This window comes from Nothobranchius furzeri, chromosome 15, assembly GCF_043380555.1.
Source record: "Nothobranchius furzeri strain GRZ-AD chromosome 15, NfurGRZ-RIMD1, whole genome shotgun sequence".
NCBI lineage: Eukaryota > Metazoa > Chordata > Actinopteri > Cyprinodontiformes > Nothobranchiidae > Nothobranchius > Nothobranchius furzeri.
The window spans coordinates 30,711,611-30,738,980 of record NC_091755.1 but is presented as its reverse complement, the minus strand read 5'-3'; the positions used below and the strand labels follow the sequence as shown (position 1 = coordinate 30,738,980).

General features: G+C 40.7%; 3 protein-coding genes across 7 annotated transcripts in view; 2 read left to right on the top strand and 1 right to left on the bottom strand.

The window, feature by feature from the left end:
* LOC107390721 (N-terminal EF-hand calcium-binding protein 1) overlaps nt 1-2,648 on the top strand; it is a 29,057-nt gene extending 26,409 nt beyond the window's left edge. The window contains exon 12 of the mRNA XM_015967590.3: nt 458-2,648. Coding sequence (XP_015823076.1) covers nt 458-486 — 29 coding nt within the window. The 3' untranslated portion in view covers nt 487-2,648. The remainder of the gene's footprint in view (nt 1-457) is intronic.
* A 4,013-nt stretch (nt 2,649-6,661) lies between these two features.
* On the top strand, nt 6,662-18,439 carry LOC107390722 (large neutral amino acids transporter small subunit 1). The gene is made up of 11 exons (XM_015967591.3): nt 6,662-7,055; nt 7,490-8,017; nt 8,104-8,229; nt 9,338-9,443; nt 9,536-9,580; nt 9,894-10,017; nt 10,093-10,196; nt 10,316-10,412; nt 10,604-10,753; nt 15,217-15,391; nt 15,604-18,439. Exons 1-11 carry the CDS (start codon nt 6,977-6,979, stop codon nt 15,678-15,680), a joined length of 1,611 nt encoding a protein of 536 aa, XP_015823077.3. The 5' UTR covers nt 6,662-6,976; the 3' UTR covers nt 15,681-18,439.
* A 2,142-nt stretch (nt 18,440-20,581) lies between these two features.
* The window catches only part of LOC107390723 (TOX high mobility group box family member 2), a 117,511-nt gene continuing 110,722 nt past the window's right edge, over nt 20,582-27,370 (bottom strand). For all 5 annotated transcript variants that reach the window (XM_070544663.1, XM_054745796.2, XM_054745795.2 and 2 more), the window contains 3 exons: nt 25,710-26,108; nt 22,926-23,065; nt 20,582-22,062 (listed from right to left, as the gene is read on the bottom strand). In XM_070544663.1, coding sequence (XP_070400764.1) covers nt 22,020-22,062; nt 22,926-23,065; nt 25,710-26,108 — 582 coding nt within the window. In that variant the 3' untranslated portion in view covers nt 20,582-22,019. The remainder of the gene's footprint in view (nt 22,063-22,925; nt 23,066-25,709; nt 26,109-27,370) is intronic.

Here is a 27,370-nt window from a genome sequence, read left to right as displayed (position 1 = left end):
TCTCACGACTCGACCCAAGATAAGCAGATGAACATGGATGGATGGATATGCAAACATATTGCCTCTGATTGGCTAACAGCAACGCAACTCTTCTACTGTTCTCGTTCGCGCTTCAGCTTTGGTAAAACATTGCGACGTTGATGTTTTATCTCCATGAATAAAACCCGGGTGTGTTCCATCATGTTGTGAAGTTGCTAAAGGTTAGCATCTGCTAGCTTAGACGTGCTCTACTCTCTCCTGGACAGCCTTCCGCGGTCACAAACCAAGGTGGGCGGGGCCTGAGACTGGCTTATTTTCACCTGATCGTTTTCCCATCTGTCTTCTTTCTGTGGTTAATGCAGGAGATAGGGGGTTAAGAAATTCTTCATATTCAGCATTCATGTGCAGCTCATATCTCAGGAGTAGTAAGCTCCAGTTTTATTTGGATCCAGCCAGAACTCTCTGCTTTGTTTTACAGCTTCTTGGTGGATTATGAACAACAACTGATCAAGCAACGCTTCAACATCAGAGAAAGCATGAGAAGGAGGTGTTGACGTAATCACCTCCGTCTCTTTTTGTTTTAAAACCTACTTTTCTTTTGTTCTTGTGGCATGACAGATCGTTTAGCAGTTTTACTTCAGATAAAAAAAAGACTGCTCATTAAAACTTGTTTTCTGTGTCAAAGTAAAACCTTGGATTGAAAGAACTGAGGTGAATGTTTTACTCCGCAGCCAGAATCCGATGTTCACTTCTTCACATTAATCGGGTCATCTAATGCTCCACAGTTACCCGGAACAATAGAAACATAATTCACATAAAACATGAAAAGCATGACTTCTTATTTCTTTGTGCTTGTTTCTTTTTCTCAAAGCTTCGTCTTATGGTAGTCATGGCGACAGCGATGCATCAAAATCAGTCATCAGCTGTGCATTCAGGCTTTATTTTTATTCCTCAATAGAACTGAAAACTGAAAAAGTGGGTTGAGTAAATCTTCTTGTTCTCACTGTGATTATTGTGATTTATTGTCTCCTTTAAAGCTTTTTCTTTTTGCTAATGGATCTGATCGAGACCAGAAAAGTAGGAATCATCATGCACAAAGATAAATACTCGCTTAATACAAATATGTAGATTCTGTCTTTAACATAGAAACATATTATTTTATTTCACTGTAACTGCACAAACTTCCACCTCGTTGCAATTAGAAATTCTATTTTTTACTATTTTTCTAACTTGAAGTGCAATATCGGTTTCGTTTCTATCGCAAAGATTCAAAGACTATTAGGGCCACCCAGACGACACAAAATACTAGCTGTGTAGGTGTTTTTTGCCCCTGATTGTTTAGTATTTGATTCCATTTTTAATCTCACAACTACACAAATGTGGTTTTTTTTTCTCAACTTTTTGACCTTATTCTTTATTTTCTTTGTCTTCTGAGTAGTGAGTGCTAGTTATTGAATCTTTCCACCCTTCAGCTGCAGGAAAAAAATATTTATTTTCACAATGATCTACTGAAATCTGCACACATCTGAGGCTGGAAAATAATTTAACAACAATATATATCAATCAATAGACATGTGGTTCAACAGGAAAAAAATGGATCAACGAAAACTTCAATAAAAGTTTCCTTTTTTCATTATAGCTTATTGGGTAGCTTCATACTAGAGACGTTACTCACACCCAACCAATCAAAGACAGTTATCGTCACCAAGCCCTATCCTCTCAAGCCTGAGCAGACAGCAAATGTGACTAACTAGATGTTGCAGCAAGGAAAGGTGGAAGAAATTGTCCAGAAAAAAGGTTACAGTACCTTACCGGGGTGGTGATTTCGTCATTCTGACAAGTCTGACAAAAAACAAACAACGGTGGTTTGCAACAAACAAACAAGTCTGGTAATGCAACCAACTTGTTTTTTCATAAAGTAATGGCCTCAGATGGCCTGGGCTCTACTTAAAATGTATTTTAGACTTTTTTTCCACATATTTTTCAATAATTATTGTTATCGATCAATATGATTTTTTTAATCGATAAGCTTTTTTTCTGTATGGTCCAGCCCTAACTTCCCCAATGGATTCCTACAGTTTGATCAAAACAAAAAGCAAGCATGCTGATGTTGCTTGTGAGTCTTGCTTAATCCCTTCATATGCATTTGGTTTAATGCATATAAAATATAAAAGTTAAAGTCATTTAAAAGGATCTCGGCTTTAGAGAAGCTGCAGCATTAAACGTGTCACTCCTGCACTTTAGAAAACGACTAAAACATGGACCTTATTGTGACGAATAGAGATTTGATTGTTTTTATAATTGAATGTAGAATCAAAGTTATGAGATTTGCACTAGTAATTAATAATATTAATGATTATAATAGTCATGCAGTTTGCCTGTACTGTTTCTCTACTACATAGACGTGCAGCTCAGAAGCCATTATCCTACATTTGTAGCACATAATCAGAGATTGTCTGTGGAGCACACACATAATGTTTTAAATCTAAACAGAGTCTACTCTGTAAAGAACCTGGTGTTAAGAAGATGTAGGACTGATGTGATTGTTGATACTTATCTGCTCAGTGTTTATCTTTTTTATGTGCGATGTTATGTGGGTATTCTGTAATGTTTTTTCTGGCATGAAATACAATTTCCGATGTTGATGGCAATAAAAATTGAAGAGTTAATGGTTGAATTGTCTTTTATGTAAAGACTTGGAATGGTGAAGGAGGATTATTAGCAGACTTGATTATTATTATTATTATTATTATTTTTGCCTTGAGGCTTGAAAACTAATTTCAGCAAAAAAAAAGCACTTTATAAAGCCTTTAAATAAAATACAGTTAAATTAGAGAGTGAATAACTCATCTTTTCATCTGGAACATTCTGAGGAACGCCTAAAAAGCAAGATCACAGGTTGTGTTGGAACTGATCCAGTTACATGGCTGAGTGTTTAAATCCAGCGCCCACTTTTATTAATCAGCTCTCTCACTTCAAAAACAACCTCAAACACTTTAAATGTTCACAAAACAGCATTAGGTAATTAACTGATAAAGCTATTTCAGCTATTTCACCTTTTCTGTGTTAAAAACACACTTTACTACACTTTTATAAAGCTATTTTAATAAGATCTTTATCTTTAGTGCATGTTTGAAAGAATACTTTCTTGCATTTGCGAACACGCTGCAAGATGCAAAATCAAACTGATATTTGTTCCATTAAGATGAACAAATCAGGTTAAAATTAATGATGCTGAAAGAGTTTTCTCCTGGAATGAAGCTAAAGTAGGTGAAGATGATGCAGCCACAGGAAGATGAGCAAACAAATTAGCTGCTGTGTGGTGTTAAAAGCATCCTGCAAGCTCTAATGTGCTCAAATTATGTAAAAATGTAAACTACTGTTGAGAATTTACTTCTGAATTTATATGTTGAAGGTTTGTTTTAAAACAGCCATTTTCAAGTGAAGCTGATCATCCACAGAGCAGCAGATCTAGGAGGGGGTCGTGTGTTTGAAGAGAGACATCGACAGAGGAGAATCGAGGTCAGCTGTCAGGCTGCATTGATGCTGAAAACAAAGCAGTCAATTTGAGAGCGTGTGTTCTGATTTTCACCAACAGAAAACACAAACGCGCACACACCAAACCAGTAGGCATTTTTGTGATGTCACAGAGAGACAGTTGGAGGCAGAGAGTGTTTCATGTTGATCAATGTGGGATTCCTGTCAACCTGAGGCAGAAACTCTATTTCTGGTCCCATCACATGGCTTTTGCATTCATGGAGCACACATTTGCTGCAGCAAATGACTCAAAAAGGGATAAATAATGAGGAAATGCATCAGCTCACAAACAGAAGAATGGAGCTTGTGATCAGATCACCATCAAAATGATCATAATGAAATTAGCTTTAGCAATACAGATGCTTAATTCTGCTGTAAGTAAATGCCATTTACATTACTTAAAAAAAAGCAACCTCTGGGTTTTAGTTACTACATGATGAAAAGTGTACCCTAGTTTAAAAGCGAAGGATTAGTTTGCCCAGACAAAAAACGGCCTTTATCAAACTAAAACGAAAGAGGACAGAAACAAAGGTGAACGGTCAAAAGCACTCTGGAGGATGAGGTCAAATGAAGAGCAGAAACAAGGAGAAGAGCCTGCAGGTGGAAAATGAAATCTGAATAGCTTGGTGCAGAGGTAGAGTGGTGCATCATGCAGAAAATGGGAGGTTGTAAATGAAAGCGAATGATGAAAAGGAATGCAAAACAGAGAGTGCCAGTGGGTGGTAGAGACAGGCTGGGTTTTTGTTTTGGGGAATAAAAGAGACTGAGCCCATTAAATGAAAGGCGAGGAAGCTGAGAAGAAAACTTTTGGAAAAGAATGATACAGAATTACAAAACTGTGTCAGACATCAAACAGAACTACGTTCAGTATATTTTCAAACTTAAAAAAGTATTATGGATATTTTCTACTGGCACTTGTGAGCATCATTAATGACATTGTTCTCTGAGACAAATATAAAACATATTATTAATTATTCAAAATGTGGGAGGAGAGTAGTCTGAATTGGGTTCTGGAGCAGTGCCCCACCTCACACATCGCACTCATTCCGCCAGCCGTGAGCGATTCCAAGCCGGCGTGCAGCGCATCCACCTGGGGTGCCGGGAGCGGCGTGTCCCAGGCTTCTCCTGCGTGAGCCTGCACGCGGTGGCCATGATTTCTGTTCACTCACTCGCCTGAATCAGGTGATGCCCTGCAAGGGCAGCTATTGGCTCTTGTCTCAGACCTTCCCCGAGGTGATTGGACGAGTGACGAGCACTCAGATCGTGACCTCTACAGTGAGCTTCCTCCCACACCAGGAAGTGCACACATCTAACTAGTAGATATATAGGTCCATTAACAAGAGCTGACTAGAGTTACGGTGCAAATTTATTTATTATAAACCTAATTTTAAAGAACAAACTGAAACATTTTTTGTCGTAATAAGCCGCTCAAACAATGTTTTCGGTCGTTTTAAACTCAATAAACAATTATACTGTACAGCTGGAAAGAGCAAACGAACGCAATGCATGCTGGTAGAAAACGTCACAACTTTGACATGCAAATGCTATTTGAGAATAAATGCTATTTGAGTGCGTATTAAACTTCCCATTTTACTGATCTTTTTAGTAATAATTAATAATTTTACTGGAATTCAATGTAAAATTCAACAAATAAACTCGATTTTGATGAACCTACGGTAAAACACAACATTTATTTGAAGAAATACACAGATTTCTGGGCAATTTTTCAAGATTACGTTTAGCCCATAGATATGTATATAAACATAGATACATACGTGTCTATGGATTAGCCCACGTCACGTTATATAAACATATGTACGGAAACACAGCTGTTTTGGTTAACTTTATTAAGAACAAGCACAAGCAAAGTACAATAATTTATCAGTTGTAAACTAAATAAAACTAAATAATATTAAAAAACTGGGCATTATTTTTTAAACAAATTACAAAATAATAAACAAACAAATGCTTTCTTTGAGCTTGTCAAGATACGTCATCTTAAATTGTCCCATGATGCCTTGCGGTTTCAAAAGTGATATTTTTCTACGTTTGTACTTAAGACTAGAAACGGTTTTCATTAAACGTAACTAAAGATAAAAGTAGCACTAACTAAAGCACAGCGGTGACGATTTAGAGCCACAAGCAAATTTTACAACCATTACCTAGAACAAGTTCGTTTCTTTGTCAATTAAAGTAACTGGAGTGAGCCGGGTACATCCGGGCATTCAGAAGGCTTGCTGTCTGGGCTACTCACAGAGAACGTCGTTTCTCCTCACCCGCCCAGGGGAAAGTCCCCGGACCCGTGGCAGAAAGTGCTCTGGGTTAATCCAGCGTCGGTCTGCGTGCCCATCAGAGCAAAGACGTTCGTCTCGAACAGAGCTTGAAAACTCAGATCGACATTGTCACTGTTCATAGAAATGCAAGCGATGAACAGAACGGGGCTCATTCTCTGAATGCACATTTTTATAGATTAAAACCTTTCATTACCCTAAAATATCTACGTTATCATTCCCACTTAGAACAAGTTATTTCTGTTGCAATCTTTTGCACAGAGTTGCAAAATGACGAATCTAAGATTTATAAACGTGTTTACGTCTCCAGCTTGTGGTGAAAAGGTAGACTTGCAGCCTGGCCATCAGTAATTTTAGCCATTTATTTTTTCCAAATCTATCACATCTGTACACTTATTTCCTGTTAAAAACACGCCACCTCACTTTTTAATTAACCACTAACTTTGCTCATATTTGAAAACATTTAACCTTAAAACCACAGCCTAATGAAAATCACGTAGTAGCTGAAGAATACGCTGTTGCAGAAAAATAACATGCATTGTTAGTGTTACAGTGTGTACTGAAGTGACTGACACCTGCATATCAACTTCCTGTGGTTTCCTTACCCTGAAAACAAAGAATGCCACAGTTTGCACCACTAGGGGGAGCAGGATCCCAGCAGCATCCACCCCAATTATCCCAGTACACCTTGTAACACACTCACACATGCTAACACATTCAGCCACGGGATTAGGCAGCACACATGCAGATTACAGTGTCACATGACTGCCCATACAACCTATTAAATCTTTTAACCTACATCCCCCTGTGAGCTTTCCCACAATCCAGTTGGAGTGGGCGTAAGCGCGCGCAGCTGCAGCATCACAAAGGTTCAGCTCCTCCCTGCTGGGTGCTAGGAGGAAGAGAGATACTAGGGAGGATCAGGGTCAGATTCATTTCAGCCGGGCTGTTGGTGGCAGTGTGTGCGTGTAAATGAAGCGTGTGCATGTGTGAGCGAGAGGACAGATCAGGGAGGGCTGGGGAGAGAGTGTGTGTGTGTGTGTGTGTGTGTGTATGAGTGACACAGAGAGGGAGACAGTATATCCGGGCAGGAGTGGACATAAGAACGTGGTGGTGGTAGGGGGAGAGGTAAAAGAGACATTTGAGGGAACCCAGACTTAGATGAGAAGATGGCTGAGCCGGAGCTGAAGCTGAGAAGCAGCCGGGAGAGCGTTGCTAAGGGAGCAGAGAGCCAGGAGAAGATGGAGGGTGAGTACAGTGCATTCTCCTGTAAACACCACATGGTGCAGAGCTGCATTATTCCCCCACACGTTCAGATTCAGTGCTCCCTCGTGCAAGAGTTATACTGAAGGGCCGTGTGGCAACAGGTGGTCCAATGCTAGGGGCTGGTATGTGGAACAATGAGATGCTGTATGAACAAAGCAAGCAGACGGTTGGAAGAGTCAGCATGCAGTTTAATTCTTGCAGAATTGGTTATTAAATTTGATCTGAGCAGCTTTTTTAGATGTTATGACTCAGAGGAGGTGGAAGAGTGTTGCTGTAACCAAAACGTTTAGGTTATATTCTGTGAAATCAGTTTGCCTGAAACATCTCAGCAGTTAATGTCCTTTTTCTTGTGTAAGTAATTCCTAAAACATGAGTGCAACCCAAAAATAAACACTTTCCTGTCTGAATTTACCCAGGAGCAGAAGCAGACTCTAACCAGGACATCGTGGAGCATCCAGCATCCCCAACAGCGCCTATGGTTTCTGCTCCCACTGCTTCCAGTCCCAACGGCAGCCTGCCAGTCAAGAGCGATAAGATCGTGCTCAAACGCAGCATCACCCTCTTCAACGGCGTGGGGATGATCATCGGAACCATCATTGGCTCGGGGATCTTCGTAACTCCAACAGGTGTGGTGAAAGAGACCGGTTCCGCTGGCCTCTCTCTGATCATCTGGTCTGCTTGTGGGATCATCTCCACCATGGGCGCCCTGTGCTACGCCGAGCTGGGCACCACCATAGCTAAGTCCGGGGGAGATTACACCTACATCCTGGAAGTCTACGGCGAACTCGCAGCCTTTTTGAAGCTATGGGTGGAGATGCTGATCATTCGGCCATCGTCGCAATACGTTGTGTCTCTGGTGTTCGCCACCTACCTTCTGAAACCCCTGTACCCGAGCTGCGCCGTGCCCGACAGCGCTGCCAAGCTCATCGCCTGCCTCTGTCTCAGTGAGTCGATGAGAGTATCTAATTTTCATCATTTAAAACAACTAAACTCTTAAAAATGTCTGACTTACTCCTGTTCTCCACCACAGCCTCCCTGACATTTGTGAACTGTATCAGTGTGAGGGCGGCCACTAAGGTCCAGGACTTGTTCACAGCATCCAAACTGTTGGCTCTGATCATCATCATCCTCTTTGGCTTCATCCAGATTTTCACAGGTAAGATCCACTCACTCACAGGTTTAGATTGCCCTAGCCCCAGCCTTAAAGTTACCACAGCTTGTGTTTAACCCTCAGAAAAACCATCTTAAGTCACTAGAACTCCCTTATTTTAAATATTTTTCTGATTTAAAACTTATAATTAATTACATAAACAATAATGCAGTTTGTGCATTTTATATCAAACCGTTTTATACCTCTACTGCATTTCATATTTGAGCAAAGAGTTCAGAGGCTTCGTATCTTTTGTCTCTAATGATCGGCAAAATGTTGATGAATGCTAACGAGCCTAACGAAGCGGGCTGCTCTCCCTTTCCCTTCGTTAGCACAGTTGCTGACTCTGAACACAGGGCCCGTCTGTCCGGAGCCTTGTGATCCCGCTGGAGAGTGCATCTGTGTGCTGTGGGTTTATTTGCACGTGGCTGTGCGTTATTATCGTTACATGTGTCTCTTCAGAACAGTGTTCATATAAAAACAAACATCGTGTCAAAGTGCAAATTAAAAAAAACAGAAAGAGAGAGAGAGAGTCAGGTCCAGCAGCGCGGGAAGACATTGTGTTCCTCAAAAGCTGCATCTGCTCCTCTCCCTCCTTTCCTAAGGCCACACCCACAACCATTGTGCCTCCATGCTTTGTTACCATGGCAACGGGGTGGCAAAGCTTGGCGGCTGTCATCATACTGTGGTCTTTGAGAGCACACGTGCAGGAGAACGGAGAGAAAATAATGAGATCTTTTTTTAAAATACAATGAAAAAACAAAAAAAAAAGTCATTCAGCTTGAGAGGAGATATAACACAATCTATTACGTTTGATATTAGCTGTATGTTAATGAGTGGATTTAAGTTTATTCATCATACATCTGCTCATTTTGAAATGTCAGTCAGAGCTGAGTTTCTTGGCTCTGGGGGACATCAGAGAACATGCTGGTGAGACGCTGGTGGGAAATATCAGGAGACTTAAAGGGCAGGCGGCAACAGACTGGTGGAGCTGGAAATAAAAAGTGGCAGCAAGCCAGAGACAGTCTGTCAAATGTCTGGCTGCATAACTCTCAAGAGCCAAGTTTCAGTTATTATTACAAAGTCTTTTCCTTCTGTGTGTGTGTGTGTTCAGGTGACGTGCCCTATCTGATGCCCGACAAGGCGTTTGAAGGCAGTAAAATCGGTGTGGACAACATAGTCTTGGCTTTGTACAGTGGTCTCTTTGCGTTTGGGGGCTGGTGAGGCATTTCTTGGTTGTTTTGCTGGTAGACTAATAATTTATGCCTCGTTTTTGCATTATTTGTGTTAATCTATTTCTGCGTCTCTCCAGGAATTATCTGAACTACGTCACCGAGGAGATGATCAATCCAGAGAGGTGACGTAACAGTGGTGAAGGTTGATTTCAGGAGACGATCCTGTAAATAGAAGTCCAATAGCATGACGTCTCATAAGCTTGATCAGATCAGATGATTGCATGAAGAGTAGCTATTGAACATTTGGTTTTATGTTTCTGAATGACGGGATTTGGCACGAACTATTGCGCTGAGGTTTTCTGTTGAAGTGCATGAAGGTGGACGCAAATTTCATCACTGATCTAAAGTTTACAGTCCAGCACAGCATAGAAGTTTCAGTTCTTGGATTGTTTTTGATGTTTTTTTTTTCAAACGATTATGTCTTCTGTCTCGCAGGAACCTTCCCTTGTCTATTATTATATCGATGCCTATAGTAACGGTGGTGTACGTTCTGACCAACTTGGCTTATTTCACCACAATTTCTCCTCAAGTCATGATCGACTCAGAGGCTGTTGCTGTGGTGAGCATGACCACAGACAGATCATGTCTTAATCCCAGATTCTAGCTGTTTGTCACACCACACGAACCTCTCCAGAGTTTTGGGGAGTACCATCTTGGCGTGATGTCCTGGTTGATTCCTGTTTTTGTGGGACTGTCCTGCTTTGGAGCCGTCAATGGATCCCTCTTTACCTCAGCACGGTGAGTGGATAATAACTTCGGTATCATTTGTGTGGAGAAGGGAGGACTGGGTCTGTTCTGAGATCTGAGGCTGTTCATGGGTGGAAATGTTAAGTAGGAAAATAACTTCTCCCCTCTAGATTGTTCTACGCTGGAGCTCGAGAAGGCCAGCTCCCTGCTGCTCTGGGACTGGTTCACACAGACCTGTTTACACCAGTGCCATCTCTGATCTTCACAGTAAGACTTTGCTGATCTCCTAATTACAGCTTCTTTAGCTTTTTTTTTGTCATGCTCATTTTAAATTTACCCAAAATTTCCCAAAAAGAGAAGGAAAGTGGTATACTCCAATTTCTAGTCGTAAAAAACAGCATCCAGATTTTTGTGCATGTTGTCTCATGAACTAAATAAATGATTGTGTCTTTTTTCAGTGTCTCCTGTCCATGATGTACGCCATCTCCCAGGACATCTTCTCTGTCATCAACCTCTTCAGCTTCTTCACCTGGCTGTGCGTCGGGATGGCTATCGGCGGCCTGGTGTGGCTACGTATCACCAAGCCGGATCTTCGTAGGCCAATCAAGGTAAAACCTGATCAAACCGTCGCTTGTTGTTGGCGTAAATCCATTTTAGCCTCAATGAGAGGCGACCCTATGTAGCCCAGACCACAGCCAGTCTCTTTGTCTCCTGCAAAACATCAACATGTCTGCAGCTTATGCCAAATAATCCACCATTTTTATTATTTTTTAATGAAAGCACCATTGTATCACTGCTCTTGTTATTAGTTGGAAATGGAGCCACACTGTGTTTCCATTACAGGAGGGAGTGGTGTTTGAATGAACGCACGATTCTTTGTTTTTCTTTCATCGTGGGAATATTACCTTTCTGGACAGCAGCCTTTCATCTTTACTTTGAGCTAGAGTGTCCTCAGCCTGCTTGTTTATAGGATAAACAACCAACAAATAATAAACAGAGATCTCTAAATATACATGGAAACCAAGCGCAAAACAAAAGCTGCAGCCCTCCATGTCTGACCTGACCTCAGAGCTTTAGCCGTCAAGTTAAGTTTTTTTTCAATTGTTTGCATGCAATTTTGAAAACTGGGGTCATGTTTTCAAAAAAAGAATCAATCGTCCAAACGCCACGCTCAATATGCATAATTCATAGATTGTTTGCAGTTTGACACAAGTCAGTCAAAACATACACACTTCAGCCAGAACCTTTACACTCATTTGTGAAAATGCTATTAGTTTTCATTCAGCCAACCCCGTTCTCAATAATCAGACACCATTGCAGCCAGTTCCACACCGCCATGATAAGTAAAATACACATTTGGAAACAGATTAATTTTGAGAAATAGCATTTTCTAGATATTTGTCCAGACGTTGTTATGTAAGAGATAATGTAGGTGAAAAAAGTTAAGTACTGGTGAAATCACATTCTTCGTGATTAGTTTGAGATATAAAGAGAATCGACACAGACATGTTTGCCATGAACTACCAGGCACTGCACAACTCTGATGTTGCAGAATAAATATTTCAAGTATTTACAGTATTTCAACACAGTATTTACCGTAATGAGTTACAGTAATCAACCAACAATGAAACAAAAAATCTGTAGACAATTAAAAAATCTCTGTATGAAGAAAAAGTCTTGTAAAAGCAACAAGAAAACTGTAACTATACATCATCTCTCCGTCTGGCTGCATCAGGCCATGAGATCTCATCCACATCATAGGACATGTCTTCATTGGTAAGGCACCAGTGGAGGAACTGCCTCGTGTGATGAATCCCCCCCCCCCCCCCCCCTGCACAGAAGCAGCTTCAATCTGAGCACAGGCCTGCTCCATGGCCTGAATGAGGGGCATATGGTCTCAGGGCCGCAGGTCGCATACCTTCCACCGCCATGCTTACAAAAACTCTTCTAGCAGATTCAAAAAAGGGGGTATGGGGGTAGGCACAAGACGTCAAATTCAGGGTGCTCATGGAACCAATTCTGGACTGTAGCAGCCAGATGGAATGAGACATTATCCCAAATGACAACGCACCTCATCTGGTCCACTTGGTGTCATGCTGTGGCATTCACGTGCAATATGTCAAGAAACAGATTTTCATTATAGGGTTCCAGATTTGCATGGTGGTGGATGACCCCATTTTGGGTAATAGATCTTACCCTCTCGCTGCCCTGCCACATTGGTGATTTTCTTGTGTCCAACTACATTTCCCACTCTTCTTCTTGTTTTTGCAAGGTTAAATCCAGCCTCATCCACTCATAAATTCATGCTGAATTTCTGCAGCATCCATTTGCAAGACTCTCTGGAACACAGTAAAATAGTATGCTATTCAATATCTATTGCACAGTATTTGTTTGTAGACCATTGTGCAAAGTACCACACCACAGTAAGATGAATACATACCTCCACATTGTCATTCTGCAGATGTTTCACTGTCTGAATTTATGTCAAATGGTACCCGATACAGTTGCTTCATGTATATTTGATTTTTCTTGAGGGTTCGACCCAGTGTTGACAGAAAGACTCGTTGAATGTTATTGAAAATATAGTCATCGTTGATAATATCAGTTTGGATTTCTCTCAGCCTGATGCAATTATTGGTCAACACAATGTTCACAATGGTGACTTCTTGTGCACGAGTGAACTTAGGGCCCCTTCCATCTTGGAGTTCTCAACCCTCGATCCAATGCAAAAAAAAATGTGTATATATATATATATATATATATATATATATATATATATATATGGGGATCTTTCTACATGGAGTTTGCATGTTCTCCCTTTGCATGCGTGGGTTCTCTCCGGGTGCTCCTCCACAGTCCAAAAACATGACTGTTAGGTTAATTGGTCTGTCTAAATTGTCCTTAGCTGTGAGTGTGTGCATGATTGTTTGTCCTGTGTGTCTCTGTGTTGCCCTGCGATGGACTGTCTGTCTGTCCTGGGTGTGCCCCGCCTGATTGCCCATTGACCACTGGAGATAGGCACCAGTCTCCCCGCAACCCTATGTGGACAAGCGGGTTCAGAAAATGGATGTATGGATGGATGTAAAACAAATCCACATGCAGCCTAATGTCACAGGAAACAATATTGATGATGGGTACGGCAAGCTTCAGTGTCAAAGTACTGTGAGTATAGCTTACCTCTTGATGAAATCTCCGAATTACAGACGCAACAGTATTTCTGCTGAGATTTGGTTGAACTTTTTGTGCAGCTTCCATCAGTGTCAGTCCATGGTTGATAACATTGTCAGTAAGCGTTGCACGTATTTCGTGAGTCAAATTTGGTTCTCTTCAAACCCCCTTCTCCTCTTCCTCTACCTAGGCCTCTTTCTCTACCCCCTGCTGCATTTTCAAATTAGCACGTGTGAGCTTCCACACCTGGTGGATGTGATTATCCAATTTTTCATTGTCATTGGCGATATGGGGCTTTGTAATGACAAGGAAGTAACCTCACAATCCTTATCTGTGTGTAAGGTGTGAAAATTTAGCAAAAAGGACGAAGAAGACATTGTGTGTACCGTTGTGCAAACGTGCGGAGGTGTTTGCTCACTGGAGTAGAATTTTGCCAATTGTGTGGAAGTGCTTTTTTTTTTAGAATATAAACAATCGTAAAAACTTCAATCTGAAGCAAAACCCCATATTAAGAGATTTTTATGATTATTACTTTGCCTGGTCATTAATAAATGGTCAACACAACCTATCAATCAAATAAGAAATTCTAAAATGATGAAGAATCTCCTAAATTCAAAGTGAATTTTATTTTCTAATTAATTTCTACCATCTTTCTTTGCTAATAAATGACAATAAATTGCTTTCTACTTCAGAATGGACAAACTTCTATTATAGTGCATTTTTGGGAAAAATTATTTAAAATTACATAAAATGAATAAACATCCATCAAAAATATGTTTTGTAGCTTTTTTCCTTTTTGGATGTTTTAAAAAGGAGTTCCATTTGGATTAATGTAACCTTTTGTTTAAAAAAATGTCTGTGTGTAACTAGAAGAAGAAGAAAGTATCATTTCTATAGCGCCTCTCAAGATAAAAATCACGAGGCGCTTCACATAAACAAAAAAAAAGTAAAAATGTAAAAAAAGCATTTAGAAAATGTTTAAAAATATATTTAAAATGAGCAAAAATAGACAATTGGGATTTAAAAGAAAAATTGTTAAGAAAGAGAGAGAGTGAACAGGAAAGAGGGAAATCAGTGGATCCTGAGGAAGGTGGGATAGGTGGGGAGAGCAGAATAAAGAGAGAGTGGTGAAGAAGGTCATACAAAAGCCAGCTTGAACAAGTGAGTCTGCAGCTGCTTTTTGAAGGAGACCACTGAGTCCACTGATCTCAGGCTCAGGGGGAGAGAGTTCCAGAGTCTGGGAGCCACAGCAGCAAATGATCTGTCACCTTTGGTCTTTAGCCTGGTGCTGCACAACCAGTAGGCTTTGATCACTGGACCTCAGGGACCTGCTGGGGGTGTAGGGACTGAAGATCACCAATGTAAGAAGGTGCTTGTCCATGTAAGGCCCTGTAGACCAGAACCAGGATCTTGAAATGAACCCTGGAGTTGACTGGCAGCCAGTGAAGCTGGAGGAGAAGCGGGGTGATGTGGGTGTGTTTGGAGGACTTCACTAGACACATAAACACACACACACACACACACACACACACACACACACACACACACACACACACACACACACACACACACACACACACACACACACACACACACACACACACACACACACACACACACACACACACACACACACACACACATGCAAAAATCTTGTTACACACGCAACTCATTTTCTTCTAATTATTCTCTTAAGTGTTGGTGCTGCTGTAACAAGCAAATTTCCCCGCTGTGGGACCAAAAAAGTATATTCTATTCTATTCTATTCTATTCTATTCTATTCTATACTAAATCTAGTTACACATACACAGATATTTTGAGACTAGCTTCTCTTCATACTCCAACAAATAACTTAATGTTGTGTTCTTGTTTTTTGAAGTGCGTTTTCATTTCCTTCCTCCAGGTGTACCTGTTCATCCCCATAACATTTGTGTTGGGATGCGTATTCATGATTGTCGTTTCCTTCTGGGCTGCACCCTTTGAGAGCCTGGTCGGCGGCAGCATCATTCTCACGGGCATTCCTGCCTATTTGCTGGGCTACAAGTGGAAGAAACCCCATGTGGTGCAGAAGATGCTGGGTGAGTGAAGAGCTGGGTTTGTTTTGCTCAGCAGAAGCGTCCCACGGTTTGTTATAAAACCCCTTGTTAGAGTACTCTTACACACGCTTACATTTTATTTTGTTTAATTAGCTGCTGGTGCTGTTCTCAGTGTGCTGATGCAATATTTATTTGACTTTACTGTCCTGGAAAGAAAAGAAAACAGCTTATTTGACAAGTTGTTTCCCCCACAGAAATCTTCACCATGTTCTGTCAGAAGATCTTCATGTCCGTTCCTGAGGAGAAGGAGAAACCACAGGCTGCCGAGTGATGCCAGCAAAACAAATTTAAGGCTAAGTCTGTGACACTCATTCAATGTTTACATGTGTTCCCTTGTAATGTAATTCATTCTTTTGTCATCATTTTGAAAAAAAAAAAAACCTATTTACAACATGCAAATCGGGCTTTATGGCATGCCCTTGTGCACAAAACTAAAGACATTCCCTAATTTTCTGTGTAGAGGTCAAAACTCAACCCAAATTTGACATTTAGACTCAATTACTTTTACAGCTGAATGATAAAATGTTAATAAAATAGACTTGCTATAACCTCAAAGGGAACACAAACCTGCAAATACACACTAACTCACAGGAATCCAGGTTGATTTCCTAACTGAAGAGTGCAAATAGATAGGCTATAGAAAAGAAAAAACATGATTTCGATCGTTTTACTTTTTGTATAACTAACAACAAACACCAAAACAGTATATTATAGTTTACAGTCAAACAGAATAAAAAGGTCAGCAACCTGTGTGGTAAAACCAAAGCTGGAGCTGCATTTATTCATGTATTAGAAAGAAAGCATGATTTAAAGTAAGGTTTTGTAAAGTCTTCTTTAAATGTGCTTCTGTCACGCATTTCTTTTGATTTCAGCGTTGAACCGTGTAATCTCGTTGATGCAGGCAAGAGGCAAAAGAATCTAGAGCTGTACAGGTAGAAACCGCTGTAGCTGAGTGTATTAGTGTTTGTATAGAAAGTATTTATTGTCTGTGCCGGCCTCCTCATGTCTCATATCACATGTTTTATGTCACTCCCAGGCCAAAAAGAATGTTTGAACTTTTAGAGAGGAAACCCAAAGAAAGTAGCCTTGAAAAATAAATAACGACCGACCTATGTGTCGCCCTTCAACTTATTAAGGTAAAATCCAGGTTTTATGTGAATAATCTGATGCTAATGCAAACCTATGAATTTGTTTTTGCCTCCTCACAGATTTTTTCTCAGTTTTTGCCTTTTATTGGGCATACTTAAATGTTTCCAGTCAGCAATTTATTATTAAAGATAACCTGAAGTATACAGTTTTTGAATAGAAAGAGCTAATCCAAACCACCTTGTCTCCACTGAAAAAATAATTGTCCCCTTATCTTAATTACTGGCGAAACAGCATCAAAAGTGATCGAGCATTGGTTATGAATCTCTGCAGAATTGTTTACGTAACTGAGCCACATTAGAGAGTTTTCTAGCATAAACATATTTTCTTCACCTTAAAGGTCAGACTTTTTTTTTTTAATTTACAGAATTTTCTGGCTGGGCAGAATTCATGGCTCCATCACCCCATCCAGCATACAAACAGGGTTTTTCTGCTGTTTCCATGGTGGCCCCACAAGGATTTGCCCACATTGGTTTTAATGGGTTCTTGTATGAGTCAAACCCTCTGGGTCCCTCTGAAAACCCAAGTAGGGCCCATAAAAATTTATGTTAGCAAAAATCTGTCAAAAAACTCCCGTGGGACTATCATGGAGACCGCGGATGAACCCTGTTGGCCCCCATACGGCTTGTCCATATACAGTATATCCATATAGGGCTCACCCATGCATGCTGGCTGGGAACTACAGCAAGTCATCCAGGGTCTGAAGCAGCAAAGCAGAACATCACACTGCCACCACCGTGTTTGACTGTTGTGTGATGTTCTATTTCTGAAATGCAGTTAGTTTTGCCTCTGATGTAAAGGGAAACACACCTCCCAGGAAATTTCACTTTTGTGTCATTAATCCATAAAATATTTTCCTCAACGTTTTGAGGGGTCATCAAGACTGCTTTTTGATAAACGGATCTCAAGTTATTTATCAACAGCAGAAAAACACTCCCATTTTTGCTCCGTCTCTTTTCTTTTCTGTTTTGTTCTTGAAATATTTTAGAATGGGGCACCACACTTTTCTTTTTGAGATCTTTTAGCCTCAGAAACGTTCTGTTGAAGCAATTTTTACTCACTTGTTTTGGTTGTGGCAGGGAAAACCGAGCTCAGTTTCCAACACTTTAATACGAGTTAATTCGTGATAGTTGGTATTTGGTGGTTAGAATAGCTCACTTAATAAATCAAACATTTGTTTAAAAACTTAATTTTGTATTTATTCAGGTTCTTTATCTCATGTTGAGTTTTTTCTGCAGACTGAAATATTTAAGTGTGAAGAAGAAGAAAGAATAAATCTAAAATGGGGGCAAAGATCTTCCTCTGCACACTGGTGCCATTTTCCTCACAAGTCAGAAACCGAAACCGAAAGATTACAACTCATAGAGATAAACAACTTTCAGGTTAAGTCATAGACAAATGTATTCTATTTTTAAAACAAAATAGCAGCACAAGCACTTCACGACAAATTAATTCACGAGTAAGCACCTTTTAAATGACTAATGACTCCTTAAGCACTTGTTCAATCCTCCTTACAAAATATTTTTGTACTGTCCGTCCTTAATTATTCCCCATAAATCTGACTATTTCTAAGCACAGCAATGAACAGCACAATCCGATGTGGATGCTCTTTTCTGAATGTGAAAAATCTCAGAGTAAAACAGAAAACCCACACATTTCTGCAGGCCTCATCATTTATTTAGTGTTGTCCACAAAATGCTGTACCTGTGTATGTATAAACAAGCACCGTATGTATAAATTAATATATTTGAAAGCTTATGGGAAAATGTAATGATCAAACAAATAACTTGTCTTTTTATTTTTTAAATTGAGATTCCTTATTCTAACTGTTGTATGTTAGTGACCGCGGCAGGTACATGTAACAATAAAAGTATTTTCTTCAAAGTTTGATTGTTTGTGCATCATGATTTACAATAAAAGACGTGTTGCCTTGAAGATGAATCAAAATCAGTCAACAAAAGGAGCAATTTCTCAAAAAGAAAAAGCGATCCCACAACACAGGTTACCTGTGATCCACCCATCCATTTTCTGAACCCCCTTGTCCATGTAGGGTTGCGGGGGGGGGGGGGGGGGGGGGGGGGGGTCGGGTCAATGTGCAATCAGGTGGGGTACACCCTGGACAGAGAGCCAGTCCATTGCAGGGCTACCTTCAATCCACATGAGGATATCACAAAATGCAGCCCGGTGGCGCTATCTTCTGAGCCATCAGGAGTTTGGGAAGCGATCTGTAAAGCTCTTCCTTTCTTGTTTGTCCTGTTTTGTTTGTTGGCTGTTGGACAATGGTGCTGCAGAAACCTGGGCCGTCAGGGGAGTTCTTATCTATCTCAGGAGGAAATGAAAGCCCCTGACAGCTGCTGATGGAGCTAAAGCCAGAGCTGCTGGACACAATATTAGTGATGGGAGGTTGGATTGGCAAGGATCTAATAATGCACCAGCACTGAGTTGCTGAAAAAAGTAGGTCTAGATTATTGTTTCATTTCCTATGAATACAGAAACATTAGATGCAGTTTTTTTTCGTGAGTTTAGGGTATTTTGCCTGATAAAAGCAAAATGTATAAACGGAGTAAATGCATTTTATTTTAAATGCATTTGAGCTTAAAATAAAACAGTAAGTTCATCCAAACTTCATTGTGAGCATCATTTACCACCAGCAGAGGGCGGTAAAGGGATAAATATAGGAAGGTGAAACAAGAAGAAATGTCCAGTCCACCTCTTTTTGTCACAGATCATGGAACCATGAAAAACTAATGGGAATAATGAAAACAAGGAAAATGTGCAACATTTTTACTTTTAAGTGTTTTGCACATTTAAAAAAATATATAAATAAAAACCCACAGTAAAACACACCTGTTTCTGTTTTTTGCTTCATTTTTTTCCTCACAAACATACATTAATTTTAAATTCTTGACCTAAACTGATTTAAAATTGAAAAGTACACAATTACACACTTTTAAAACGATTAAAACAACTTTATCCTTCTGACAAAGTCACGTGCAGCTTTTGGATTGAATACATGCATCAGCTGGACTCGGTCAATAAATAAATACAAACAGTAAATTATTTATGAACTTGTTTTAGTATCTAATTTAGCATGTAATTACATTCACCCCACCTCAGCACACTGTGTTTGCTGTACACACAAAGAACCACGTCTAGGGGGCACTGTGTCACCATTTTAATTTCTCTCTCTCTCTCTCTCTCTCTCTCTCTCTCTCTCTCTCTCTCTCTCACTGTGTGTGTGTGTGTGCTGTGGGGAGGGGTGATAGATTCCATTTCTATTCCACCTTTAATCCAACTGTGAAATTCAAAACTAAAAGGCAGTTGCATTTTTTTTCCAAGGTAGTTTTCTGAAAAGCGGTGCACTGCATCAGCAACTCAGAGTTTCATCATAACGCCTTTACTAAGAAACATGGCCACTGGGCAGAAATATGTTGCGTGATAAACGATATTGATCCAGTCTAAATTTGAAAAAATAAAGGAGGAAAAATAGAAACATAACTGAAAAAATGGCAAAAATAAAGTTCAAAGTGCATTAAGTAAAGCTTAAACACTTAATCTAATGAGTCAACATGACAAGATTTACATTAACTTCTGCAACATCAAAGATAATGCTCCTAATTAACCTCAGATGCAGGCGAGGCTGGAGGGGGCGGCGGACAAAGTTATGTTTATGAGCTCCTGCAGATATCAGGCGCCGCTCCTCATAAAACAAATTTCATCTTTTAAAAACAAAATAACGAGAGAAGATGGAAGTGAGAGGAGACGGTTTCCACTTTAAACATTTTATTACGGACAAAGGAAAACAAAAAGAAGTATTTGTGACACAAAAATTAATCTAATGCTGGTACATTTACATGAGAAATGCACCAACAACAAGTTAAGAAATTATTTATTATTCTAAAAATAATGTTGTTGGGTCAATAATAATAATAATAATAATAATAATAATAATAATAATAATAATAATAATGCACCCTGATTAAAAAAATGAGCCAAAATGTTTCGTCATGTTTATAAATAGATGTGAAATCTGACACCCAATTAAATAAAACGACCAGATTGCAAAAGTTGATATCAAACAGAACAAAACACTTTTTTCATCACTGGTTTTACAAGTTAAAGAAGTACATTTGGCAGGTTTATACACAAAATTAAATTATTTTTTCCCAGTGACTGTTCTTCTGAATTCCTGCTACAGTGAAAGGAAAAAAAATCACAAAAGAAAAATAAAATAGATAAAGATGGAGTTCAACACAATTCTAAAACACCTAATAAAACTAGTCAAAAACTTTAAAATCCACTGGTTTTTTTTCCTTTAGTAACATTTCACATTTAGCAATTTTTTTTTATTCTCCTGTACAAGTGATGTGAGACTAGGGGATGCAGGGCGGGGTCATAGGCAGGGAGGCGGGGTCAATTAGACCAGGAGGAGGAGCCAAAAAAGGGGGTGTTTCTTAACGATGACCCTTCTGCAGTTCAGCAATGTCCTGAGGCCATGTTTAGAGGGTGACACCCTCCATCGCAGCTCCGCTACCTCCGGAGGAAATTTTACATTTATCAGTCTTTGCATTTCCCTCCTATTCTGAGATACAAGAACACAGTTTCAACAAGAGTTTTAGTGTGTGTATTCCCTCACTGAATCCACCTGCACACAAATCACCCAAAAGAAGGAGTTTTTTTAAAGCAAGGGACTGCAGCTTAATACACACATACGAGGGATCCATTTTGTGATATTTACAGTCTCTCTGTGATGAAGGAATGAAGGGAGTCCTTTACTAAGAGAAAAGATGATTTATGAATGTTTTATGAGCTTGTGAATACATTTTTATGAAAATGTTGGGATGTTTGAGACAGTCCTGATGCATGTCCACCCCAGATCAGATGACTGGGCTTCCTGCTTTTCTACCTAAAAATCTTCATATTCTTAATATGCTTTGAGCATTTATTTCTCCAATGAGGGCAGTTCATGGTAAACAGAGAGATCGAGTGAAGAGGTACTAAATCTTCTTTAAAAGAAATTTATAAAAAGCCCAAACCAATATGAGAAGACGTTTTTGGTCCTCGTATTTTCGGTAAGATGAGCTTAAAGCTCGCTACCGCCTTAAAAAACTGTTCACTGATGAGAGAGAGAGAGAGAGAGAGAGAGAGAGAGACAGAGAGAGAGAGAGAGAGAGAGAGAGAGAGAGAGAGAGAGAGAGAGAGAGAGAGAGAGAGAGAGAGAGAGAGAGAGAGAGAGAGAGAGAGAGAGAGAGAGAGAGAGAGAGAAAACAAAGACAGGGAAGTGCCTCAGGCTTGTGGCCGACTTAAGTGCTTGGCAAATAGGTGAAGTTACCGTAGCAGTCTTTGGGATTTTCAAAATCCATCAGGAAAAAGAAAAGGAAAACAAAAAGGTGTAAAAACGTCGATGATGCTGTTGTAACGTTAGAAAGCTCTCTGGAGTATGACATGAGGACGTCATTTAACTTCAAGTGAGGTAGAGAGGCTTGTCCCGAGCGCCCATGCCGCTGCTGATGAAAAGACGAGAAAACAACGTCAATGTTCAACAAAATCCAGGTGAAAACACTAATCTCATCACTACAACTCTTTCATCTACAGTGTTATTTTTCTTACGAATGAAAAATTTCCCAGCTTGGTCAAAGGGAGCAACTCCAAAAAACAAACATAAAAGCTGTTGACAAACAACTAACATCAAAACGCCTGGTTTCAAATTTTGCAGATCAGTCGGTATTTGAAATGTCAGATATGAAGTTTATTCTCCAGTTATCTTTACTGACAAACCGGAAATAATTCAGCACCCTCCAAAAAGTCCAAGTGAAAACGATCTGACATGCAGAGTGAAGGTTTAAAGCGAGGACTCAATCATCTTCAAACGGCGTCAAACACGATTTGACCCACGAGTGATCCCGTTTGGCATCCAGCTGAATCGGCTCGGAATACCGGAGACGCATCACTTTGGCTCAGCTGCCTTCTCTAAGCAGCAAAGCAGTTTCAGGTGTGATTCAAAACCTTTGTCTCAATAGTTTTAATAACTTTCAATAAGACAGTGAACACAGAGCGAAACACACAGAAACTTAATTGGATGTCGGCCTTTTCCCCCGGTTCTGTAATAGCATTGTTCTTGTGCCGCATTACTCATTTCAATTTCAAGAAGATGCGTAGCTTTAGCAGGTAAATTGCTTTTTTCATGATGAATACTTTCTGAATCTCAGAGTGTGAAGTGAAGTGATTTAGAGTAACTCACTTGGAAAATGATTAACTGTCACTTGACTACTCGGTATTCTTGTCCCGAGTTACATTAAAAGGAGGTCTAGAGCCTTTTATTGAAACGATGAATCTGCTAGTTTACAGTATTTCGGTGTTATGAGCTCACCTGCAGTGGTTGGGTCCACAGTCTCTGTTGCAGTACTCGCCATCCCAGTCGGGGTTCTGTCCATGCACCGGATTAGGTGCCCCCGGAGACTGCGAGCCCCCGACGCTGTTCGGGTAATCAGCCTGAAGATGGGAGAATCCCTGCAGATTGGAGGAAAGAAGAAGAAGAGGGAAAGGAGGAGAGGTTATATCATCCTGGTGATTTGATGTTATAAGGCCAAATGATGTCAGTGGTCTGTATCTGTGGCTGCTGAGAGAGCAAAATAGCTGTTTCTCCGCTTTGGACAAAATTGTTCTCAAAAGAGGCTTTTCCTCTGACATGAGCTGGATTGGACATTTTATTGACTGAAGGACAAGGAAAAAAGTGTTGATTTGAGCTGAAAGTGTGGCTGAAACTAAGGATGTTCAACAATGGCTTTTTTACACTTTACCAATGTAATCTAACCTCTTAAGGCCAGTTTATACCTCTCCGTCTGCATCGGTGCGGAGACACGCAACATCATTGCAAGGGCTCTCCAACAGGCTCGCAAGGGTGGATGGAATAGAACCCACTTTTCTAAATATCCGTCGAAAGCGACAGAGACCGCAAGTCTGATCAGTCAGAACGCTGCTTCCTTTAACTTCATCAACCGCACCACCATTCCCCCTCAAAAAAATAAAATAAAACCAGACACCATCCCTTACCTAGAGAAGGCATTTTACCCTTTTCCAACCCTTTTATCTCCTCATAACAAAAGAAAAACTAAATATTTTAGGTAACTACCGTCACATACTTCCTATAACACATGCTTAAACTTAAAAAAAAATCTGTGTATAACATGGTAATACCGTATTTTCCGGACTATAAGCCGCAACTTTTTTCCCACTCTTTGAACCATGCGGCCTATAATGATGTGTGGCTTTACTGAAGATTTTCCTTCACCTGCCAGGGGGCGCTTTAGCAGAAAGTGAAACAGGTGGAAGTCAAAAGTGGAAATCGAAGAAAGTGCTCATTTTAATTTAGCACATGCAAGCAGCCGGCACGACGAAGAATTTTTGTTTCAAATCCATACCCCCTCATCATGGTAACTACATGTATGAGTTCATATGTTGCCACATTTAAGTTGAAGGCCATCGATCTGGCAGTAAAGGAGGGAAACAGTGCTGCTGCACGTAAGCTTGGCATGCATGAATCCACGGTTCGGCGCTGGAGACGGCAGCGAGAAGAACTCATTCAAGCCAGCTTCACCCGGGGATGATGACAGCAACACGGAGAGCGACACTGACATCGCCACAGAAAAGGTATGTGACGAAGCTCTTCTGAGGCTGTTCAACTCCGACACTGAAGAAGAGGACTTTAATGGCTTTAGTGCGCAAGAGGAAGATGAGAGCAAATGACTTCTTCTGGTAGGCAAGTGTTTTATTTACTAAGGGGCTCGACATACGGGAGGCCACAAACGACCGTGCTCAGCGAAATTCGTTGCTGTCGCTTTCATTACCTGACACACGGGAAGCGACCCGCAGCAGCGGCCAGCGGCAAAGCCGTCTACGCATTCTGTTCCACGGTGAAATTGAAACTTCCATTGTTTTGATTGGCTGTGTCAGGTTGGAGGGAATTAAGGTTATTTAAGTGGTTCAGAGTTAATAAAGTGGTAGATATGATGTTTCACAAGGTGCTGCTAGAGTTATGTGAAATCTTACTTCTGATTTTACTATAAAACATAATAATAATCAACTTTTCCTCCATGTTTGCTCGGAGGTGTACGGAGCATCCTGTCCGCTCATTGGTCAGTGAATGAAACCTCCGTTGATTGGTCCTCGTCCGAGCGACAGCGATGAAAAGTTGAAAATATTTCAACTTTCTTGGATCACGCCGCTGGGTCGCCTGTGCACGACACGTGCACGAGCGCAAAATTTCACACGCACGTTTTTCGCATTTCGCTCAGTAGAAGGGAGACCCGCGATTATCGCTTTGTCGCGCATGTCTCATTGAAAATGAATGGAGGAGAGGCGATGTCGCCTCCCGTGTGTCGAGCCCATAACCAGGCATGTTTTGTGTGCAGTTTTTATTTTCTAATCATCCGGGGCTTACTAATGCTGTGTCAGCGCTGTTCTTTTCTTCTAAACATGCATGCAAATTACCGGTAATAACGTGTCAGTTCTGTTTTTATTTTATAACCATCCAGAAATATGAATGCTATCAGTGCTGTTTTCTTTTCTAAACTTGCAGGCACGTTCACCCGTGTTTAGAACTCGTTTTGTTGAATTAAAACAACAACGAACAACCTCCGTGTAGCGTCTTTCTGTCTAATTATCTTATGTTATGGCCGTACATGCGCTGTGCGCCGGAGACCTGCATGTGGCTGCTGCGCCACGGCTTGTATTTGAGTGCGGCGTGTGTGTAGAAAACCTTTTTTTTTTTGTTGGTGCAGCTTATATTGAGGTGCGCTCTATAGTCCGGAAATTACGGTACTTTAAGTTAGGCCAGCTACACCATTTAAACAAGCAAACAAAAACTCAACACCTACATCAAATCTGTTGTATTTTGACATTTTGAGTGGGAGGAAAAGTAGCCGAAGATTTTGATGTAAAATTTGTTCATGATATGTAAACCTTGTCTCATTAAACAAGTAAAAACTGACACGAAATGCCAATATCAGCCGATAATATCGGTACAGGGATAATAGCAGACACTCGTGCTGAAACCTGTAAAATGTGGATCTGAGCAGGTTTTTATTGATTTAAGTTTTGACTAATGTTATCAAAATGTAACACGACGTATTTCTTTGTGTGTCACATCACCAACCTGTTGGCTGAGAGGAGGGGAGTTCAGAGATGTCTGGAGCCCCATTTGGTGTGAGATGATTGGCTGTGACTGCTGCATTCGGATTGGCTGGTTGAGCAGGGAGCTCTGGTGCAGGGAGAGCTGAGCGTGGGGGTGCAGAGGCGGGCTGATCTGGAAGGGTGCTGGGGGTGAGGCACTCATGCTGGGTGGGAGCATCTGGGACTGGCTGAGGGTCGGGGCCAGGGTGTGGCGGGGCGGCCCGCCGTAGCTCTGGAGCTCTGAGAGAGGGAAGGAGCCCGGCGGGCCTAGATAGGGTGAAGAAGGCTGGGGGGGCACGCTGTACAGGGGCTGTTTGGGGGGCAGCAGGTGACTGGGCTGGCTGGGTTGTTGGGCACTTTTAGGTTCAGGGTCACTGTATGTCTGCGGAATAAAAAATAACACCTTATTAGAACAAAAATATTTAAATATGGAGATCCTTAAGAAGCGTCTACTCAAAACTTTGCTGGTAAAACACAAGTCAACTTAAAGTGCATAGAGCTGATGTTGAAACCAACGATCCCCATAGCAACAGCTTCTCCCATCAGCAGCAGCTCCCACCATCTGGACTCAACTCCATCTCAATAGTAAACTCAACCTAAAGCCAGAATCTCATTGGGCTGCAACTGTTGGTGAAATTCTGCAAACAATATTCATGAGGAAAATTCCAGAATGTGTCCAAACGTTTGCTTTCATCAAATACCCATTAAAATATAAGTGATAAATGAGGCAGTCACGACTACTGCAGAGATTATTTTGCTCACCGTGGAGTACATTACAGCTCTTTCTAAAGTCAGTGTATCAATGGAGTTTGACTGTTTGCAAGAATTTTTTTAAAACATTTATTGAAACATTCACAAAGGTTCTTAATGTCTTCTGTCAGGCTTGCATGAACCCTAGCCCTAACCCTAAAAAAACACGTGCAAGTCTTAGGTGTGTTCTTGCTGTGTCGTATCACTAATTCCATGCTGTAGTTCTTTTTTAAAACACAGAGCAGTTTTGTTTACCTGTTTCCCCAAAACGTAGCGGGAAAACAGGTAAACAAAACTGCGCTGTGTTTAAAAAAAGAACTATAGCATGGAACATGTGCAAGTATTTATTTTAAATTGCATTTGTCTTGGGCGTCTGGAACTTATCTCAAAACCATCTAAAGTTAGTTTTCATCAGCGAGAAAGAGTGAGAAGTCTGAGATATCTTTGGGTGATTAAATTATGGCAATGTGTGACAAAAATGTGCACGTTTGCAGTACGTTTGTTTGTTTTCCTCTGCTTATCTGGGCCTGTGTCTCAAGTAGAGCATCTCAGACAGCCCTCTCCCCGGCCACCTCCACCAGCTCCTCTGGCAGGATCCCAAGGAGATTCCGGGCCAAATTGGAGATGCACTTGCTCCGATGTGTCCTGGGTCGACGCAGGAGCCTCCTGCTGGCAGGACAGCCTGAACGACCACCACAGGAAGGTGGCTCCTTTTAGTGCGGAGAAGCAGCGGCTATACTCTACTATGCCTCACATGACCAGTCCAAAATATTAATTAATTAATTAATTAATTAATTAATTAATTAATTCATTCATTCATTCATTCATTCATCCATCCATCCATCCATCCATTCATTCATTCATTCATTCATTCATTTAATGATTAAGTCTAAT